Below are 20,396 nucleotides of genomic sequence, written 5' to 3' on the forward strand. Positions count from 1 at the left end.
AAAGTGCGGGACAATCAGTTCTGGATGAAAGCAAATCAGCGACGACAGAGGCTCGAGCGGCGGTCCCGCGGGCTTGCAGCGTGTCGATGTCGATTAAGCGACAGCGGCTCTCGTAGCTGGGAAGTCGAAACGGGTCTTGCCAGCTCAGGTGTCGAAGGGTGAATCTCATAAAGCGCCGTTGGATAGCCTCAATACGCTCGGAGCCGTTTTGGTAATAAGGGCACCAGATAGCAGAGGCGTATTCAAGGATCGAACGAACCAAACTGCAACAAAGACTCTTCAAACAGTAAATATCTTTGAAGTCTTTCGCCATGCGGAACAGTAGACCTAGGCTTCTAGAAGCTTTATCGACGATGTAATTAGTGTGAATCTTGAAATCCATCCGTTTTTCACGTGCTCCAAGATCTTTCACGTGCTCAACTCGAGCAATAGCCTCGTCGCCGAGAAAATACACTGCATTTAATGGAAGCCGCTTACGGGAAAAATAAATTGCTGCGCATTTACTACGATTCAAGGGCAGACAATTGACATCGCACCAGGAGGCGAAGAGGTTGAACTGGTCCTGCAGGAACTTGGCATCGTCAGGGCCGGAGATGGGATAAAACAACTTCAGGTCACCTGCGTAAGCTTATTTTGGTCCAGCAGCAGCAGCACGTCGTTGAAATAAATGGAGAATAGTATTGGTCCTAAATGGCTCCCTTGAGGCACTCCAGAGGTGGCGAAAAACTGGTTAGAGAAGGATTCTGCCGTTCGGACAATAAGTTTCCGACCTACTAGGTAGCTGCGAAACCATTCCAGCAGAGACTCACAAAAACCAATGCGATCGAGTTTGGCGATAGCAATTCCATGGTTCACTTTGTCGAAAGCGGCTGACAGGTCGGTGTAGATGGCGTATGTTTGGAATCCTGAAGCAAAACTGTCTTTCATCTTAGACGTGAACGCCAGCAGGTTTGTGGTCGTAGAGCGATTAGGCATAAAGCCATGTTGATCATAAGAAAAATATGGTTTGCAGTACGAGAAGATAGGGTCTAAAACAACCAACTCAAAGAACTTGGCGATAGCGCATAAGGCAGAAATACCGCGATAGTTGTTGACATTCCTCCTGTCGCCTTTCTTGTAGACCGGAAACATGTAGGCTTCTTTCCATATAGAGGGGAACGTAGACGTGTTTAGCGATGCTTGGAAGATTCGTTTTATAGGTGTTAGCACACCCATAGAAGAGGTTGCAAAAATCCAATGCCTATTTAGCACATCTCTGTGCCGATAATGCGCTGAAATGTGCACTGTGCCGAAGATGATATGTTTGAAAAACCGTAACTGGCATAAGGACTCGGCTCCCAACTAAAATGATGCATGACCACTACATTCAAGCAAAACAAGAAAAACATTTTATGGGATTTCGTTCCTATTGGATAATTCATCCCAGAAACAAGAAAATAAAAATATAAACCACAGCGCGCCCGTAGGGAGGAATCGAACTCAAATCTCTAACTAAATGGTCTTGCCAGACCGACATCTTAACCAGTGTACTATTTGAGCTTCATGCAGGCAGAGGGAAATTTGTCATAGGCATTCTGCCACCGATCAATCACAAAAGAAACGCACGACAGTGGCTTCCCGGCGTTTGGCCTCCTTTCAAGGTATTCATTTGTCTTGCGATGGAAACGGGAAAGGGAACGGGAGTGGAGGAAACGGGAAACCCATTGAATGAGAACTGTGCTTTGCTTACTGCCCGCTATTACATACACACGCTACATATACACAGCTGCTAAAGCCGGGCAGCTTGGCCGGTGCTTGTTTGCCGGTGAATTGAAGGAATATAATGTCTGTTCAATGAAGTCTAGTAGAAACGGGTCGAAACAAGTAGAAATGGATTGACAGTTGATCACCTGTCTCTTTCCAATTGACTTCAACCGATTTCTACCAAGTCGAAACTAATCCTACTGCCGAGCTGGATTGGTTTCGACTAGTTTCAACTTGCTCCATTGAACAACGACCTGACAGTTTCGACCAAAACATTGGCTCGTTGAACATCTATCAGTTGACAGAAACCAGTTGAAACCGATTTTTACCAACGGTTGAACGAAGCTATATTCTTGTTGCTTTTGCTACATACACACACACAGCTTAGCCGTGGTTGTTTGCCGGCTAATTGAATTGAAGGAATGTTTTTGTTGTTGTTGCTTTTACTGCATACACACGCACAGCTCGGCCTTGGTTGTTTGCCGGTGGACTGAAGGGATTGAATTAGAAGGATGTTTTTGTTGTTGCTTTTGCTACATTCACACGCACAGTGCTCGGTTCGCTGGCTGCCTGGTGTTGGCCGGTATTTATTTCCATCCTTCTTCGTCTTGTGATGCGATAGGGAGGGACGTGAAAGCGTTTTTATTTTGTTTCTTTCAGACATACGCAATTCGGTTAACTTGGGAGATTAATGCCGGTGGGAGCAAATCGAATCAGCACCGATCGCGTTATCTTCTTGTACCAATGATGCTATGTAATTGACTACACGCCATTGGCACAGAGGCTGAATTTTGGGTGCATATGTGATATACAGCGCTTCAAAAAAGTGGCTGGTATACCGTCCGGTCCTGCAGAATAACTGTGTTTCAGCTTCACGGAAGCCTTCGTCGACTGCGAAATTATCAAATGAAGTGCTTAAATGAGGGACGTTGCTTGTTGCACTATTTAACTGCTCCGAGGATATTGAGCCAGAGTCAAAAATACTACGGAATTTCTGTGCGAAGAGATTACAGATTTCATGGTCCGATGTCGCCGACGTATCATCCAAGAACATGTAAGGTTGGTATGGTAAGCCAGATTCCTTCCGTTGATCCTTGATGTACTGCCAGAAGGACTTAGGTTTGGTTTGAAAACCACGCTGAATCCGGATTAGGTAGCTCTGAGAGCAACGCGTGCTTAGTATTTTATAGGCTGAGTTAAGTTTGCGATACTGATTTTGGGCCTGAAGAGTCTTGTGGTGTAATAATGGGGGCTTTATTCTTCAGCGTTTTAATTTGCGCAACTCTTTCGTGACCCAAGGTGCTCGTAGATTTGAGACTGCAGAGCGTTTCGGCACATGGCGATCGATAATGTAGTTGACAATGTGAGTGAACTTAACAGCAGCAGCATTTGGATCAGAAGGGTCCAGTTCAGATTCCCAGTTGATGGTGTCCAGAGTTTGAAAAATCGCAGAAAAATCGGCACTTTTAAAGTCGTGGAAGAAGGATGCTGGTTTTTCGGTAACGGCGACAATTCCAGAAATATCGAACGAAAGCAGCAAAGTGGGGTGGTGAGGGACGGACTTGACCAGAGGCTCAGGAGCTTCTTCTATTGTTGGTGAAAGAGACCCGTCATTAACGAAACAGAGATCGAGCGTACGGCCGTTTTCGTTAAGGATGTTGTTGATTTGCCGGAGAGTGGCCGTACTTAGAGCGTCGAGGATGATGTTGGAGGGCAAAGTGAACGAGGATCTTTCCGGGTCAGCAAACAACAGTACTAAAGTTACAAATAGGGCTTCAAATAGCCTTCTATTGACATGAAGTTACAAAACGTTCCTACGACCGTCTATCTGAATCGACAATCCCTAACAATTGATTTATATCTAGGCAGACTACTGGAAGATTGTGCACATGTCAACGTGCATTTACACATATCAGAAACATTCATACCGATTAATGCAAACGATTGAGGGGAGGACAATTATTGAAATTAATTTCAAAATTGCCGCTGCATTTTTAGTATGTAGACCGCCAAACATATTGATGTGCGATAAATAATTGAGTGTCTCTCATTTTATGTGGCAATTTGCGGCCGTAAATGGTTGCAACTTTTTTTCAGCGAGGACGTGAAAAAGTTATATCGATTGATTTAAAGATTTAAATACGAAGCTACCTATAGTTACGGTAGAGTACATCGTCTAGTCATGTAATTGAAATATATTTCCGGATTTTTTTTCCGATGCCTATTTGTTTTAAGCTTCCACTGCTGGTAGCGGTTGAAACAGACAAATTATCGGTTCATATAAATTTAAATTTGTCGATATTCTGGGACATCACCAGTGATTGATTTGATTTCCTTTTTTTTTTTCATTTCACTCATAGTTTAAAATATTGTTTAAAATGCTTGATTATAAATGACGTACATTAATTCAAGTTCTTTTTTTCCTTTTAACAGAGTCGGTTTCTGGAAGACACATCAATCATGTGCAATTCGTGGTCTCCCAGGCATAATGTAAGTAAAGTTATTTTATAGAATGCAGCAAAATGTTAAAACTATGAAATTTATTTATATCCGTGATACCTCCGGAGCAATACTTCGAAAATGTATTTATTTTTATATTTTGAGAAATTATCGGAAATATTACTAAAATAATGATGAATTAACCTAAAAATAACAAAAAAAAAAAAACAAAATATGTCAACGGACCACAAATAGCGTTCTCAATACTATAACTTTCTGTGGAAAATAATTATTATTGCAGAGCAACTAATGCTTTCGGATACAATGAAAGCTGGAACAATTTTGAAACAATCTTCTTAAAAACAATTTCCTGTATGAGCAAATATTTCCTATTCCGGTTGTGGGGGGAGGTACAAACTATTTGCTTTACTCAAGCACGTAATCAACCGAAACCAACACATTCAATTAGTGCGGGCCTAACTTTTCTCCGCTCCAGTTTAGCCATCCTGCCTTGGCCCACGCCCATCCCGGAAACCAGGAAGTTCCGGCTTTAGTTGCATTTAAAAATATCTGCCCCTGGAAAACCGCAGCATGCCCCCATGTTCAGAAGTTATTGTTATTCTAGGCACGCCACATTCAGGAAAATCGTTTCACGATCTAAGGAAGCCCAGACATCCAGACCTGAATACAGGGAAAGCTCGGTATTGTGTTCAGCATACGTAGGCATGGGCATGTACCGAAGATCGAAATTTTTTCCGTGAGGTGACAGGTCTTTTGCCAGTACTCTTTTCCGAGAACTATAACAAAGCTAGCACAGTTCTTATCCTCGAAGTTAGTTTATTTTGGACATGCGACGTTGTTATACACACATTTTCATGTTTGCTCAATCCGGGCACGCTGTGTAGAACGTTACGTACTCGTACGCATGGGGTGGGAGTGGTTTTTGTTACTGTAACAGGTGTATTTGGATTCAGTGCTAGGGGAGAGGAATTTTTCGAGTATGTTCTCATACTCACATGGCTATGCCGATGATAATGATGATGGGGTGGAATCGGAAGGATGATAAAGGTTCATTTATTTACACGCAATACATTTCAAGTGCCGCAGCGACAGTGTACGAAATACGAAGGGCTACCTTTGAAGGGTTGATGGAAGTAATTATTCACCCTCTATGTTTTGGTATACACTCGGTCGGTGCTCTATATTTTCGCTGCCAATCGACAAAAGTGCACTTGTGACGATTATTCGAAACTGTCATTATCGTTGCTAAAAATCAAAGCAATATGAAATATGTTCGCCGTTGAGCTGTCACTCAGTCTGCTGATGGATAAAACCAAAACTCGATACGGACGGTCAATTCTGGCCACATTTTTCATCAAGTGCTTGATTGATTCTAGTGGATTTGAAGCATACATGATCGGTTTATTACTGAGTACTTTAATATTCTATCATTTAATTTTATGAATGTGGTAAAATTTGTGTGTGTGTAATTTAATTTCCTAATTTAACTAAACAAAAGCTGACAAAGTCGCCCAAAACACCAAGTGTCTATCACTGGGTTCTGGCTAGAGATGTACCGAATATTCGGTCGGCCGATTCGGAATACCGCCGAAAAACTGTTAAGCCGAGTATTCGGCCGAATAGGCCAAGTATGCCGAATATTTACTATTGTTTGGTTTTGATCACCGCACTTTTCTATGGTTTTCTTTGATTGATAATTTTTCGGTGATTTATTAAGGACGAAATTAAAACTGCTGTTTTTTTACGTTTCGGCCTACTGAGCTTCAGCCATCTTCAGAAAAAAACTTGTTTTGCCGCGTGTTTCCCTAACGGCCGTCTCTTGATAAGAAATATTCGGCCGAATATTCGGTCGAATATCCCTTTGACCGAATAGTTGAAAAGGTCAATATTCGGTATTCAGCGAACAGCCGAACTATTCGATACATCTCTAGTTCTGACTAAGTTTAATCACTAAAACTCGGTATTTTTCTTTCTGTTTTTTTTTTCAAAAAAAAAAGTTAAAGAGTGAGAGTTATCAAATTTCGTCAAGGGTTTGTGAAGAACTTTTTTTTGTTAACCCCCAACATACCACAACCATCTGATTTTTATCCATAATGGAATTATTTGAAGAAAATTTCAACTTTAAAACTTAAAGGTTTAAAAAGACTTCAGCAAGAACTTACTCAAGATTTTAAAAGAAATCACCCAATTGCTTACATGTGAATGTAGAACGTGTGTTCTATCTGTTAGCACACAAAAAAAGAAACATTTTGTTCATACACGAAAATGTTAATTTTTGTTGTTCAGGAACGATATCCGAAGCACGCGTCCTTGCAGTAGGATTGGTCGATCTTGGATCGATCTTTGAAAGATCGATCTTTTGAACTCAGATTTTCGATTTATCGGATCGATTGTTTAGCTTGAAAAAATAACCGATTGAGCCGGTTTGCTTCGTTTCGATCTTTCGATCTTTTTGAGCCAAATAGCTCCAACGTTCCAATTTTGAGAATCGATTCAATGTCAAAAAGTGCCATCTTCAGGGCATCTAGTTGATACCAATACTTGAAATTAGATTCACTTTTGAATATTTGTCTGCAGATTTCGATGTATTGAGTTTCTAAAGCAGAGGTAACATACATAAGTCCTAAAGCGCAATTTTATATTTTTTATCCCTTTTTCTATTTTTCACCTTCTATATATTGACTACTAGGACGGGGCCGTCGTCGTTATTTGTGTTCAAAGATAGAGCATGAGTTTTGTACATGAGCTTCTAGTCCCAGGAACCATTCATTTAACCTGGCCCACAGTGGCACAGTGGTCCAAAACCCAGAAATGCTGGCATAAAGTCGTTTTTTGAAGCGACTGGTGGTGGGTGGAGAAGAGGGTGGAATGAATTGAGACAATTTCGGTCTCCTTGTACGACGGAAGTAAGGACCTGGTACGACAATGAGGGAGCTTGAATGTGAAAAATAAATCATCAATTGGTTCAAAAGTACGTAATGGATTGATCTATTTCCTGCATAATTTCATAATACAATATTAGGAATATAGTTCAATTCATAAATGTCAGTATTAAACCAACATGGAAGGCAACTCTATTGAAGTAATGTAAAAAGCTTCCTTAAGTCGTTGTCTTAGGGGCCTCTACCCTACACAAACAAAGCGCTTACAAAGAATTCAAAATAAGATCATGCGAGTACGATACACGCCAAGTACATTGATGCTCGACATAGGTACTTCAATGGTTGGCAGTGAAACAGAGAATTGCGTATAACAGTTCTCGTGCGTTTGTCGTCCTTACGCCCGACGTTCTTTGCATTATGGCAGTCATTTTTATCGGATTCTCTTTTTTTTGTACACTACCAATCACACGAACCTTTTTCAGTTTTACCTCACACAGTAGCTCTTCTGGACAAAACAAGGAAGTTTTTCTGTTCTTTCAAACTTCAATTAATTTTTCATCCACAACACGGAACAGAAAAAAAACACGTCCGAACCCTTACAAGGCCTACTCCGGGTCTCCCAAATGTGAAATGATAACTAATATGCCCAAAAATAGTCAACGAGCCTTTCTCTTCGAATTTATTATGTGTATAGCACCAAACCGAATAGCGACAGTAGGACTAGCGATGCTTTTTTACTACCGAGATTTCTGTCATTCGCAGGTTTGTTTTTCTTTTTTCAGTCCAGTAGGCGATTTCGATGTAGTACTCGAACATTGTTTATGTTATTTACTATGCATTTTCCTTAGGGCAACAATCGCATGCTCCAGGTCTCCAAGGAAACTTGCGGTGCGTCGATATTATTTTCAACGTCGCGACGTATGCGACGTGTCGCTAGTAGGCAAAGCTGCTATGATTATTAGCGCTCATATTTTGGATTTTTTCTGCATGCATAATAACTAGATTTTTGTCTAGCGTCAGGGCACCTTGAATTATGGATCAAGTCTCCTTTAGTAAAGGATCAAGTCTTCTGTAACTTGAAAAATATCACATTTTTTTTTAGTCTCACGAAAATGCTTCTAGTTCAACTTCATGTATCGTTCTAACTTTTGGAGTACCGTCAACTGGGGCAACATGCAACACTTTTCAACTTCAATGGCTTCTAAAATCTTAATGCTTACATATAATCATACCTCTTGTAAATCAAAAGTTTTAAGGTTGATGGGACACCAAATTGACGTAGTCAGAGAAATTATTGACTTAACCAGTTATTTTTAAATTTAGAAAAACATGCGATTTTCACCCCACTAAGAAAAAGGGGTAAGTTGCAACAATCTCTGTAATTAATGAAAAATCAAATGAAAACGTTTTAAAATTTATAGTTTTTGGTACATTTGTGATGTCATAACGCATAAAGCACCAGTTGCAGTAATTTTTGGTTTTGTTCGAATTAAATTTTACATTTGTCCAGTCAAAAATGTTTTTAAGAAAAGAGTGTTAATCTGCTGCATACATTTAGGGGTAAAAAATACTACAAAATATTCTATTATCTTAAATCATGTAAATAAATCTTAAGGTGGATGAAATGTTAGTGTTGACAAACGCATAACGCAAAACAATCATATCCCAGCATATGTATTCGTGATTTATGAGATTCTATGATTTATGAGTTCTGATTTGCATTTTATTGCATTTTGCCCCAGACAGCTAACTGAATTATAAAAATATTTATTCAAAAAATTTGGAGATTGTCCGAAAAACATTTATACACCAGCAGTGTTGGTATAGAATGATGAAAGCAATATAAAGTTTGTAGCTGATATCATTAAGTCAATCCGTCATACTAGGTAAAGTTTTTTACGGCATCGAAACATGTTAAAATTTGTACATCTATTGCTCAAAAACTTAAAAAAAAAACTCTTTCACGATGTTAAAAACTATGTCATCATCAACTTGTTATCATTCAATGATAACTTTATTACAGTATATTGAAATAAAAATTGAATGAAATGAGTGTTGTGGTATACAAATGTTGCATCTAACCCTACTTTTTCATGATTCCCCGTTTGACGGTATATAAACTTGAAGTTACACGCTGTCAGAATATGCGAAAAACGATGAGTTGCAAATTTTTCCCAAAAAGATATAATGAAAATAAGAAAAAAGGGATCAAGATCAAGTATCCCCATTCTCCCCTATAGGTTTGTACTTTGTTCACATGAATTCTACTGCAAGAATCAAGGAATATATTTCATCCAAAGTTTTATTTTTTGGAACTTTCAGTACAGTGATGCGTCAATTCAGAACTGGATGGATCGCTTCCAAAATGTTTATTACTATTTCTGGTAGCAAAAACAACAAAAAAAGGGAGGTGTAAAATTTAAGAATTTGGAATTTCCATACAAAGCTTGCAGCGGTCTAATGTACATGTAATTTTACCAACACTTGTCTCAAAATTCTGTCTTTGGTCGTCTTAAAAGGGAAACGGAAACATGGCATTAAAAAACCACCGTGATACATTTTCTTATATTCTGAATGCACTGTATTACATCCGTAAAAGGAGGAATAATAAGTCGGATGGCAGCTAATATTGTTGTTAGTTTCCACTTACTCTGATCGCTGGTATACAAATAAAAAAATACAAACTGTCAATACACCAGCTGAACAAGTTCAATCTTATGTAGTATCTTTCCCGCTACGCAATATTTTTTATTTGTGCAAAAAAGCAAACTGCAATTTGCAAAAAGAGACAGAATGTCTGTATGAGCGAATATTGGTCTGTTTACCTAAACATTTTTCCAGTTAAAATACTTTACAAATTGTTTTTCATAAGTGGCACCATTTGCGGCTTGGTTTTTTTTTTCGTTCGTCTTTCTTCAAACAAGAACCGACGACAGGTGGACAGGACAGGAACATGTATGTACGAATGAACGGGTCACTTTGTGAAAGCCACAAAAACTTCCGGTCACGTGTGAAACGTGAAAGGCTGTCTCTCTCTCGTTCTCGATCGATCCCTTCATGTGAGTTTTTCACAGGCCCAGGACACATGCAGGTTTAGGTATCCTGCCGAGTGTCCGGTTGTGTGTATAACTGTGCATATGTCCGTTGTCGTCATCTGGTTCAGGACACACACATTTAGTTTCCACTCGAAGCCATGGAATTGGAATCAAGACAATCCAGTGTTCCATTATTAAATTGTTATTACTATAATTACGTTCCAGGCTACAGTTGTCCGAATGAAGGAAAAGGTAATTTAGTGGTCGTACCAACCAGCCAATATGTGATGGTCCCCCATTTTATCGAACCAATATGCCACAGTACCACAATAAATAGGCTACACAAACGATTGAAAATTAATTGTAGTGTCTTTGAGGTTTCCATTTCCGGATGAATTGAGAAGTCTTGACGAACCCTTTAGTCCTTTGGAAATCGGAAAAAAATTCCAACCATGCAATTCGCAATTTGTGGCTCGATTTTATTCACAATACTTATTGAGAATAAAATTTCAGATACTTTTGTCAAATGATTAAGGTTTCCATTTTAAAATAAAACAACTAAAATATCTGGAACCATTGTTGGAAAAAAATGAATCTCTGAATTTGAAAAATCAATATGATATCTTATTCTGAAATTTGAAATCCGAATCTGAAATCTAAATCTTTCTGAAGTATGAATCTGAATCTAAAATCTGAATCTGAAATTTGAGTCTGAATCTCAAATCCGAATCTGAAGTCTGAATCTGGAATCTGGATTTGCAATCTGAATCTAAAATCTGAAATCCAAAATCATACATTTAAAATTTGAATCTAAAATCTGGAGAAGAAATCTTAATCTTAAATCTGGATCGGAATCTAAAATCTGAATCTGATTCTGATTCTGGAATTAGAATCTTAAATCTTAAATCTTAAATCTTAAATCTTAAATCCTAAATCTTAAATCTAAAATCTTAAATCTTAAACCTTAAATCTTAAATCTTAAATCTTAAATCTTAAATCTTAAATTTTAAATCTTAAATCTTAAATCTTAAATCTTAAATCTTAAATCTTAAATCTTAAATCTTAAATCTTAATCTTAAATCTTAAATCTTATATCTTAAATCTTAAATCTTAAATCTTAAATCTTAAATCTTAAATCTTAAATCTTAAATCTTAAATCTTAAATCTTAAATCTTAAATCTTAAATCTTAAATCTTAAATCTTAAATCTTAAATCTTAAATCTTAAATCTTAAATCTTAAATCTTAAATCTTAAATCTTAAATCTTAAATCTTAAATCTTAAATCTTAAATCTTAAATCTTAAATCTTAAATCTTAAATCTTAATCTTAAATCTTAAATCTTAAATCTTAAATCTTAAATCTTAAATCTTAAATCTTAAATCTTAAATCTTAAATCTTAAATCTTAAATCTTAAATCTTAAATCTTAAATCTTAAATCTTAAATCTTAAATCTTAAATCTTAAATCTTAAATCTTAAATCTTAAATCTTAAATCTTAAATCTTAAATCTTAAATCTTAAATCTTAAATCTTAAATCTTAATCTAAATCTTAAATCTTAAATCTTAAATCTAATCTTAAATCTTAAATCTTAAATCTTAAATCTTAAATCTTAAATCTTAAATCTAAATCTTAAATCTTAAATCTTAAATCTTAAATCTTAAATCTTAAATCTTAAATCTTAAATCTTAAATCTTAAATCTTAAATCTTAAATCTTAAATCTTAAATCTAAATCTAAATCTTAAATCTTAAATCTTAATCTTAAATCTTAAATCTTAAATCTTAAATCTTAAATCTTAAATCTTAAATCTTAAATCTTAAATCTTAAATCTAAATCTTAAATCTTAAATCTTAAATCTTAAATCTTAAATCTTAAATCTTAAATCTTAAATCTTAAATCTTAAATCTTAAATCTTAAATCTTAAATCTTAAATCTTAAATCTTAAATCTTAAATCTTAAATCTTAAATCTTAAATCTTAAATCTTAAATCTTAAATCTTAAATCTTAAATCTTAAATCTTAAATCTTAAATCTTAAATCTTAATCTTAAATCTTAAATCTTAAATCTTAAATCTAATCTTAAATCTTAAATCTTAAATCTTAAATCTTAAATCTTAAATCTTAAATCTAATCTAAATCTTAAATCTTAAATCTTAAATCTTAAATCTTAAATCTTAAATCTTAAATCTTAAATCTTAAATCTTAAATCTTAAATCTTAAATCTTAAATCTTAAATCTTAAATCTTAAATCTTAATCTTAAATCTTAATCTTAAATCTTAAATCTTAAATCATTAAATCTTAAATCTTAAATCTTAAATCTTAAATCTAATCTTAAATCTTAAATCTTAAATCTTAAATCTTAATCTAATCTTAAATCTTAAATCTTAAATCTTAAATCTTAAATCTTAAATCTTAAATCTTAAATCTTAAATCTTAATCTTAAATCTTAAATCTTAAATCTTAAATCTTAAATCTTAAATCTAAATCTTAAATCTTAAATCTTAAATCTTAAATCTTAATTAAATCTTAACTAATCTTAAATCTTAAATCTTAAATCTTAAATCTTAAATCTTAAATCTTAAATCTTAAATCTTAAATCTTAAATCTTAAATCTTAATCTTAAATCTTAAATCTTAAATCTTAAATCTTAAATCTTAAATCTTAAATCTTAAATCTTAAATCTTAAATCTTAAATCTTAAATCTTAAATCTTAAATCTTAAATCTTAAATCTTAAATCTTAAATCTTAAATCTTAAATCTTAAATCTTAAATCTTAAATCTTAAATCTTAAATCTTAAATCTTAAATCTTAAATCTTAAATCTTAAATCTTAAATCTTAAATCTTAATCTTAAATCTTAAATCTTAAATCTTAAATCTTAAATCTTAAATCTTAAATCTTAAATCTTAAATCTTAAATCTTAAATCTTAAATCTTAAATCTTAATCTTAAATCTTAAATCTTAATCTTAAATCTTAAATCTTAAATCTTAAATCTTAAATCTTAAATCTTAAATCTTAAATCTTAAATCTTAAATCTTAAATCTTAAATCTTAAATCTTAAATCTTAAATCTTAAATCTTAAATCTTAAATCTTAAATCTTAAATCTTAAATCTTAAATCTTAAATCTTAAATCTTAAATCTTAAATCTTAAATCTTAAATCTAATCTTAAATCTTAAATCTTAAATCTTAAATCTTAAATCTTAAATCTTAAATCTTAAATCTTAAATCTTAAATCTTAAATCTTAAATCTTAAATCTTAAATCTTAAATCTTAAATCTTAAATCTTAAATCTAAATCTTAAATCTTAAATCTTAAATCATAAATCTTAAATCTTAAATCTTAAATCTTAAATCTTAAATCTTAAATCTTAAATCTTAAATCTTAAATCTTAAATCTTAAATCTTAAATCTTAAATCTTAAATCTTAAATCTTAAATCTTAAATCTTAATCTTAAATCTTAAATCTTAAATCTTAAATCTAAATCTTAAATCTTAAATCTTAAATCTTAAATCTTAAATCTTAAATCTTAAATCTTAAATCTTAAATCTTAAATCTTAAATCTTAAATCTTAAATCTTAAATCTTAAATCTTAAATCTTAAATCTTAAATCTTAAATCTTAAATCTTAAATCTTAAATCTTAAATCTTAAATCTTAAATCTTAAATCTTAAATCTTAAATCTTAAATCTTAAATCTTAATCTTAAATCTTAAATCTTAAATCTTAAATCTAATCTAAATCTTAAATCTTAAATCTTAAATCTTAAATCTTAAATCTTAAATCTTAAATCTTAAATCTTAAATCTAAACTAACTTAAATCTTAAATCTTAAATCTTAAATCTAAATCTTAAATCTTAAATCTTAAATCTTAAATCTTAAATCTTAAATCTTAAATCTTAAATCTTAAATCTTAAATCTTAAATCTTAAATCTAAACTAAATCTTAAATCTAAATCTTAAATCTTAAATCTTAAATCTTAAATCTTAAATCTTAAATCTTAAATCTTAAATCTTAAATCTTAAATCTTAAATCTTAAATCTTAAATCTTAAATCTTAAATCTTAAATCTTAAATCTTAAATCTTAAATCTTAAATCTTAAATCTTAAATCTTAAATCTTAAATCTTAAATCTTAAATCTTAAATCTTAAATCTTAAATCTTAAATCTTAAATCTTAAATCTTAAATCTTAAATCTTAAATCTTAAATCTTAAATCTTAAATCTTAAATCTTAAATCTTAAATCTTAAATCTTAAATCTTAAATCTTAAATCTTAAATCTTAAATCTTAAATCTTAAATCTTAAATCTTAAATCTTAAATCTTAAATCTTAAATCTTAAATCTTAAATCTTAAATCTTAATTAAATCTTAAATCTTAAATCTTAAATCTTAAATCTTAATCTAATCTTAAATCTTAAATCTTAAATCTTAAATCTTAAATCTTAAATCTTAAATCTTAAATCTTAAATCTTAAATCTTAAATCTTAAATCTTAAATCTTAAATCTTAAATCTTAAATCTTAAATCTTAACTTAAATCTTAAATCTTAAATCTTAAATCTTAAATCTTAAATCTTAAATCTTAAATCTTAAATCTTAAATCTTAAATCTTAAATCTTAAATCTTAAATCTTAAATCTTAAATCTTAAATCTTAAATCTTAAATCTTAAATCTTAAATCTTAAATCTTAAATCTTAAATCTTAAATCTTAAATCTTAAATCTTAAATCTTAAATCTTAAATCTTAATCTTAAATCTAAATCTTAAATCTAAATCTTAAATCTTAAATCTAAATCTTAAATCTTAAATCTTAAATCTTAAATCTTAAATCTTAAATCTTAAATCTTAAATCTTAAATCTTAATCTTAAATCTTAAATCTTAAATCTTAAATCTTAAATCTTAAATCTTAAACTAATCTTAAATCTTAAATCTTAAATCTTAAATCTTAAATCTTAAATCTTAAATCTAATCTTAAATCTTAAATCTAAATCTTAAATCTTAAATCTTAAATCTTAAATCTTAAATCTTAAATCTTAAATCTTAAATCTTAAATCTTAAATCTTAAATCTTAAATCTTAAATCTTAAATCTTAAATCTTAAATCTTAAATCTTAAATCTTAAATCTTAAATCTTAAATCTTAAATCTTAAATCTTAAATCTTAAATCTTAAATCTTAAATCTTAAATCTTAAATCTTAAATCTTAAATCTTAAATCTTAAATCTTAAATCTTAAATCTTAAATCTTAAATCTTAAATCTTAAATCTAACAATCTTAAATCTTAAATCTTAAATCTTAAATCTTAAATCTTAATCTTAAATCTTAAATCTTAAATCTTAAATCTTAAATCTTAAATCTTAAATCTTAAATCTTAAATCTTAAATCTTAAATCTTAAATCTTAAATCTTAAATCTTAAATCTTAAATCTTAAATCTTAAATCTTAAATCTTAAATCTTAAATCTTAAATCTTAAATCTTAAATCTTAAATCTTAAATCTTAAATCTTAAATCTTAAATCTTAAATCTTAAATCTTAAATCTTAAATCTTAAATCTTAAATCTTAAATCTTAAATCTTAAATCTTAAATCTTAAATCTTAATCTTAAATCTTAAATCTTAAATCTTAAATCTTAAATCTTAAATCTTAAATCTTAAATCTTAAATCTTAAATCTTAAATCTTAAATCTTAATCTTAAATCTTAAATCTTAAATCTTAAATCTTAAATCTTAAATCTTAAATCTTAAATCTTAAATCTTAAATCTTAAATCTTAAATCTTAAATCTTAAATCTTAAATCTTAAATCTTAAATCTTAATCTTAAATCTTAAATCTTAAATCTTAAATCTTAAATCTTAAATCTTAAATCTTAAATCTTAAATCTTAAATCTAAATCTTAAATCTTAAATCTTAAATCTTAAATCTTAAATCTAATCTTAAATCTTAAAATCTTAAATCTTAAATCTTAAATCTTAAATCTTAAATCTTAAATCTTAAATCTTAAATCTTAAATCTTAAATCTTAAATCTTAAATCTTAAATCTTAAATCTTAAATCTTAAATCTTAAATCTTAAATCTTAAATCTTAAATCTAAATCTTAAATCTTAAATCTTAAATCTTAAATCTTAAATCTTAAATCTTAAATCTTAAATCTTAAATCTTAAATCTTAAATCTTAAATCTTAAATCTTAAATCTTAAATCTTAAATCTTAAATCTTAAATCTTAAATCTTAAATCTTAAATCTTAAATCTTAAATCTTAAATCTTAAATCTTAAATCTTAAATCTTAAATCTAAATCTTAAATCTTAAATCTTAAATCTTAAATCTTAAATCTTAAATCTTAAATCTTAAATCTTAAATCTTAAATCTTAAATCTTAAATCTAAATCTTAAATCTTAAATCTTAAATCTTAAATCTTAAATCTTAAATCTTAAATCTAATCTAAATCTTAAATCTTAAATCTTAAATCTTAAATCTTAAATCTTAAATCTTAAATCTTAAATCTTAAATCTTAAATCTTAAATCTTAAATCTTAAATCTTAAATCTTAAATCTTAAATCTTAAATCTAAATCTTAAATCTTAAATCTTAAATCTTAAATCTTAAATCTTAAATCTTAAATCTAAATCTTAAATCTTAAATCTTAAATCTTAAACTTAAATCTTAAATCTTAAATCTTAAATCTTAAATCTTAAATCTTAAATCTTAAATCTTAAATCTTAAATCTTAAATCTTAAATCTTAAATCTTAAATCTTAAATCTTAAATCTTAAATCTTAAATCTTAAATCTTAAATCTTAAATCTTAAATCTTAAATCTTAAATCTTAAATCTTAAATCTTAAATCTTAAATCTTAATCTTAAATCTTAAATCTTAAATCTTAAATCTTAAATCTTAAATCTTAAATCTTAAATCTTAAATCTTAAATCTTAAATCTAAATCTTAAATCTTAAATCTTAATCTTAAATCTTAAATCTTAAATCTTAAATCTTAAATCTTAAATCTTAAATCTTAAATCTTAAATCTTAAATCTTAAATCTTAAATCTAAACTAAATCTTAAATCTTAAATCTAAAACTAAATCTTAAATCTTAAATCTTAAATCTTAAATCTTAAATCTTAAATCTTAAATCTTAAATCTTAAATCTTAAATCTTAAATCTTAAATCTTAAATCTTAAATCTAAATCTTAAATCTTAAATCTTAAATCTTAAATCTTAAATCTTAAATCTTAAATCTTAATCTTAAATCTTAAATCTTAAATCTTAAATCTTAAATCTTAAATCTTAAATCTTAAATCTTAAATCTTAAATCTTAAATCTTAAATCTTAAATCTTAAATCTTAAATCTTAAATCTTAAATCTTAAATCTTAAATCTTAAATCTTAAATCTTAATCTTAAATCTTAAATCTAAATCTTAAATCTTAAATCTTAAATCTTAACTAAATCTTAAATCTTAAATCTTAAACTAAATCTTAAATCTTAAATCTTAAATCTTAAATCTTAAATCTAAATCTTAAATCTTAAATCTTAAATCTTAAATCTTAAATCTTAAATCTTAAATCTTAAATCTTAAATCTTAAAATCTTAAATCTAAATCTAAATCTTAAATCTTAAATCATAAATCTTAAATCTTAAATCTTAAATCTTAAATCTTAAATCTTAAATCTAAATCTTAAATCTAAATCTTAAATCTTAAATCTTAAATCTTAAATCTAAATCTTAAATCTTAAATCTTAAATCTTAAATCTTAAATCTTAAACTAACTTAAATCTTAAATCTTAAATCTTAAATCTTAAATCTTAAATCTTAAATCTTAAATCTTAAATCTTAAATCTAAATCTTAAATCTTAAATCTTAAATCTAAATCTTAAATCTTAAATCTTAAATCTTAAATCTTAAATCTTAAATCTAAATCTTAAATCTTAAATCTTAAATCTTAAATCTTAAATCTTAAATCTTAAATCTTAAATCTTAAATCTTAAATCTTAAATCTTAAATCTTAAATCTTAAATCTTAAATCTTAAATCTTAAATCTTAAATCTTAAATCTTAAATCTTAAATCTTAAATCTTAAATCTTAAATCTTAAATCTTAAATCTTAAATCTTAAATCTAAACAATCTAAATCTTAAATCTTAAATCTTAAATCTTAAATCTTAAATCTTAAATCTTAAATCTTAAATCTAAATCTTAAATCTTAATCTTAAATCTTAAATCTTAAATCTTAAATCTTAAATCTTAAATCTTAAATCTTAAATCTTAAATCTTAAATCTTAAATCTTAAAATCTTAAATCTTAAATCTTAAATCTTAAATCTTAAATCTTAAATCTTAATCTTAAATCTTAAATCTTAAATCTTAAATCTTAAATCTTAAATCTTAAATCTTAAATCTTAAATCTTAAATCTTAAATCTTAAATCTTAAATCTTAAATCTTAAATCTTAAATCTTAAATCTTAAATCTTAAATCTTAAATCTTAAATCTTAAATCTTAAATCTAAATCTTAAATCTTAAATCTTAAATCTTAAATCTTAAATCTTAAATCTTAAATCTTAAATCTTAAATCTTAAATCTTAAATCTTAAATCTTAAATCTTAAATCTTAAATCTTAAATCTTAAATCTTAAATCTTAAATCTTAAATCTTAAATCTTCTTAAATCTTAAATCTTAAATCTTAAATCTTAAATCTTAAATCTTAAATCTTAAATCTTAAATCTTAAATCTTAAATCTTAAATCTTAAATCTTAAATCTTAAATCTTAAATCTTAAATCTTAAATCTTAAATCTTAAATCTTAAATCTTAAATCTTAAATCTTAAATCTTAAATCTTAAATCTTAAATCTTAAATCTTAAATCTTAAATCTTAAATCTTAAATCTTAAATCTTAAATCTTAAATCTTAAATCTTAAATCTTAAATCTTAAATCTTAAATCTTAAATCTTAAATCTTAAATCTTAAATCTAAATCTTAAATCTTAAATCTTAAATCTTAAATCTTAAATCTTAAATCTTAAATCTTAAATCTTAAATCTTAAATCTTAAATCTTAAATCTTAAATCTTAAATCTTAAATCTTAAATCTTAAATCTTAAATCTTAAATCTTAAATCTTAAATCTTAAATCTAATCTTAAATCTTAAATCTTAAATCTTAAATCTTAAATCTAAATCTTAAATCTTAAATCTTAAATCTTAAATCTTAAATCTTAAATCTTAAATCTTAAATCTTAAATCTTAAATCTTAAATCTTAAATCTTAAATCTTAAATCTTAAATCTTAAATCTTAAATCTTAAATCTTAAATCTTAAATCTTAATCTTAAATCTAAATCTTAAATCTTAAATCTTAAATCTTAAATCTTAAATCTTAAATCTTAAATCTTAAATCTTAAATCTTAAATCTTAAATCTTAAATCTTAAATCTTAAATCTTAAATCTTAAATCTTAAATCTTAAATCTTAAATCTTAAATCTTAAATCTTAAATCTTAAATCTTAATCTTAAATCTTAAATTAATCTTAAATCTTAAATCTTAAATCTTAAATCTTAAATCTTAAATCTTAAATCTTAAATCTTACTAAATCTTAAATCTTAAATCTTAATCTTAAATCTTAAATCTTAAATCTTAAATCTTAAATCTTAAATCTTAAATCTTAAATCTTAAATCTTAAATCTTAAATCTTAAATCTTAAATCTTAAATCTTAAATCTTAAATCTTAAATCTTAAATCTTAAATCTTAAATCTTAAATCTTAAATCTTAAATCTTAAATCTTAAATCTTAAATCTTAAATCTTAAATCTTAAATCTTAAATCTTAAATCTTAAATCTTAAATCTTAAATCTTAAATCTTAAATCTTAAATCTTAAATCTTAAATCTTAAATCTTAAATCTTAAATCTTAAATCTTAAATCTTAAATCTTAAATCTTAAATCTTAAATCTTAAATCTTAAATCTTAAATCTTAAATCTTAAATCTTAAATCTTAAATCTTAAATCTTAAATCTTAAATCTTAATCTTAAATCTTAAATCTTAAATCTTAAATCTTAAATCTTAAATCTTAAATCTTAAAATCTTAAATCTTAAATCTTAAATCTTAAATCTTAAATCTTAAATCTTAAATCTTAAATCTTAAATCTTAAATCTTAAATCTTAAATCTTAAATCTTAAATCTTAAATCTTAAATCTTAAATCTTAAATCTTAAATCTTAAATCTTAAATCTTAATCTAAATCTTAAATCTTAAATCTTAAATCTTAAATCTTAAATCTTAAATCTTAAATCTTAAATCTTAAATCTA

The 20,396-nt window shown here is 27.7% G+C and overlaps 1 protein-coding gene across 9 annotated transcripts in view; it reads left to right on the forward strand.

Annotated features, from left to right (window-relative positions):
* The window catches only part of LOC129738769 (inhibitory POU protein), a 151,659-nt gene that overhangs the window by 62,880 nt on the left and 68,383 nt on the right, over nucleotides 1–20,396 (forward strand). For all 9 annotated transcript variants that reach the window (XM_055730049.1, XM_055730052.1, XM_055730055.1 and 6 more), the window contains exon 3: nucleotides 4,177–4,233. In XM_055730049.1, coding sequence (XP_055586024.1) covers nucleotides 4,177–4,233 — 57 coding nt within the window. The remainder of the gene's footprint in view (nucleotides 1–4,176; nucleotides 4,234–20,396) is intronic.

Source organism: Uranotaenia lowii, chromosome 1 (genome assembly GCF_029784155.1).
Source record: "Uranotaenia lowii strain MFRU-FL chromosome 1, ASM2978415v1, whole genome shotgun sequence".
In the NCBI taxonomy this organism is placed as follows: Eukaryota; Metazoa; Arthropoda; class Insecta; order Diptera; family Culicidae; genus Uranotaenia; species Uranotaenia lowii.